This window comes from Lygodium microphyllum, chromosome 30 (genome assembly GCF_053477565.2).
Source record: "Lygodium microphyllum isolate KBCC chromosome 30, Lygodium_microphyllum_v1.1.10, whole genome shotgun sequence".
NCBI lineage: Eukaryota > Viridiplantae > Streptophyta > Polypodiopsida > Schizaeales > Lygodiaceae > Lygodium > Lygodium microphyllum.
The window spans coordinates 64,153,599-64,156,324 of record NC_141164.1 but is presented as its reverse complement, the minus strand read 5'-3'; the positions used below and the strand labels follow the sequence as shown (position 1 = coordinate 64,156,324).

At 42.6% G+C, this 2,726-nt stretch overlaps 1 protein-coding gene across 1 annotated transcript; it reads right to left on the bottom strand.

Annotated features, from left to right (window-relative positions):
• Nucleotides 1–615: 615 nt before the first annotated feature.
• On the bottom strand, nt 616–2,384 carry LOC148009938 (uncharacterized). Its single transcript, XM_087673393.1, has one exon. It carries the CDS (start codon nt 2,140–2,142, stop codon nt 751–753), a length of 1,392 nt encoding a protein of 463 aa, XP_087529519.1. The 5' UTR covers nt 2,143–2,384; the 3' UTR covers nt 616–750.
• Nucleotides 2,385–2,726: the final 342 nt, after the last annotated feature.

The following is a 2,726-nucleotide window of genomic DNA, read 5'->3' as shown; positions in this document are numbered from 1 at the left end:
GTCTACTAACAAATCATATGATTTCAATAAAAATCAATATTTTTTTTTAAGTCTTTAAAGTCTTAACAAATCATACAATTTCAATAAAGTTAATATTTTCTTCGTAAGTCTACTAACAAATCATATATTTTTACTTGAATATTATGCCCAATTCATTAAGTAGAAGTGATAAAGTTCATCCCATCTTGAATTATGGCTCTAAAGACATGTCTACTCGAAAATAGTGCCTGCTCAAAACTAAACCTACAACCTTCTAGTGCTTCTCAAACTAAACCTCTACGATAGAAGTGAAGACATGTTTTAGTTGGAAGTGAAATAAGTTGCTATCATGCAACACTATAGGCAAGCTCACTACATCATTATCCTCTGCGTGTGTGTGTGTTTGGGGTGGGAGTGTGTTTGATATTCATGCATGGTTAGTCTAGTTTGATGTTGAGGGGAGATTCAACATGGTTAAAACCCTATAATATCAGTGTCATCTCATCAGAAAATGGGGACATGATAAATAAGCTTACAGGCTAACTCCTGCCTAATATCAGAATCTCTTGGATGCAACTAAGGGCAAGCAAGGATAGTCATTTGGAACAATGTTTTGTACATTATAAGAGGCAGATATGAACAAGTTGAAGAGCAAACAGCTCACGGCATATGCCAATTATAACTACTGTACAGGATTTGATTCTTCACCATGCAAGGTTGCATGATGTGTGTACTTGGCTGTCATGAAACCACACATCAGAACTGCAGGGGCTACTGCACAATTTGGTCGGCTGTGCAGGCAAAAAGGGAGTCTATGTCTAAGATTTCTGGGATGGATCTACACAAGGAAGATACATTGAAATCAATGATAGGGGAAATGCTGAAAGAGCTCTCATCAATGTATTCTGCATGATGGTCTTCCATATTTAACCCTTCATTTTTAGAACTTGCGAGCTGAAATCCATGACTTAAACACAAGTCACCATCTTCATTACCTGCAACATCATCCTTATCCAGCATTGGCCAACAGGCTATGTTTTTCACAGGAAGACTATGATCCGTGAAGCTGCCAATGATGGATTCGAACTTGAATGGCACGGTTGTCCAAGCTATACCATGCTGATCTCCAAGGAAGCTTGGGAACGTCACTGCTGAGGAGTTAATGGAATCTGTCAGCATGTTCCAGGACTTGCTGAAGGGGATGCCAGTGTGATCATTGACGGATATGTTGGGAGAAAAACCCATGGACCCCTCATCCTGCAATCTGCGCAGAGGGGAGCTGCTCAAATCATCAGTCTCCAGTGAGGGAGATTCTTTGAATTTGTGCTCTGAATCCATGGAGGATGAAGAGGATTCACGACTCAAATGTGCTGACAAGTGTGGTGATTGCATGGGATGATCGGCTGCAAGATGACTGCAGCACTGTTGCCCATGAGCAGGCCTTTTCATTGACACCTTCTTAGGCCTCTCCATTGACATGTTTTTATTCTTCTGCTGCTTCTTCTTCTGATGCTGCTGCTGCTGCTTAATTTTCACCTTCTGCTGTTGCAACCCATCATTCACTGTCAGGTCATCAACAGTTTCATGCAGCACCTCATCAGTAGCAGTACATGTGCTACAATTCCCCTTCCTCTTCCTTTGCTTCTTCTCCTCTAACTGCTTGCAGAGAGCCCGAGTTGTGCAGGAGCCCGTGAGGCTCTGCACGAGCAGCATGAAATTGCCAGGATTGGTGTGGATTATCCTGGGGTCCCTCGCATGGATGATGACTGGCTCCTGCTTAATCAGAGGCTGATCACAGCCAATTCTATTGTAATCATGAGTGGCGTCTGATATTGCGTGCCGATGATCAGGATTACAAGCATGCCTCATGATGTGTACTGGTTTCTTGGATTCATTCACAGGTGACTGTCTACCCGTAAATTTGTGGTGAAATTGATCATGCTCATGAGTTTGTTTATCACCATTTGAACAAGAAGAAGAATAAGAAGGTACCATCGTTTGATCTGTATGTAGTACTGTGGCCACCATAGCCTGATCTGATTTCTCTGCAACATTAATCGTCTCACTGAGGTTCTGATCTGAGGTGCTGTGAAGTGGGTCATTCTTCTTCATCAAACGTAGTTCTGGGTTAGGCCTCCTAAGGCCCAGCTTGACTCTGGCCATTCTCTCTTTCTCTCTCTCTCTCTCTCTCTCTCTCTCTCTCTCAGAGCTTGAGCTTCTCTCAGAGAGACTTATTCTGGGTTAGGCCTCTTAAGGCCCAGCTTGACTCTGGCCATTCTCTCTCTCTCTCTCTCTCTGTCTCTCTCTCTCTCTCTCTCTCTCTCTCTCATACACACACAGTTTGAGCTTCTCTCAAGAGAAACTTATCCTGGCTTATCATACCTGCTTCTTCAAAAGATCCATGTCAACGTCTGAAGCCTGGCAATGATCAATCACCCAAAAAACAAAAAAAGGGTATGCAAGCCCTTCCCTCTCGCAATAAATTACCGCGCAAAAGAACAGAAAAGCAAGCTGTAGTGTAGTGACTTGATGATGATGATGATGATGATGATGGGTCAGTACAAATAAAGTCGATGTGGATATACTACACAAAAGTCTCGGACTCCGGACTCCGGAGACGCAGATTGAACACATGTTGTAAATGAGAAATTAGAGTGGTGTCCCAATCCCACAATTTCCTTGTTCCATTAAAGATGCATTAATTTAAAAGATACATGCACGTTCTTGTCTCTTAGCCCCATCACAAC

Excerpts from the sequence above, each read along its gene's own strand:
- LOC148009938 (XM_087673393.1), bottom strand. The coding sequence starts at position 2,142 with ATGGCCAGAGTCAAGCTGGGCCTTAGGAGGCCTAACCCAGAACTACGT.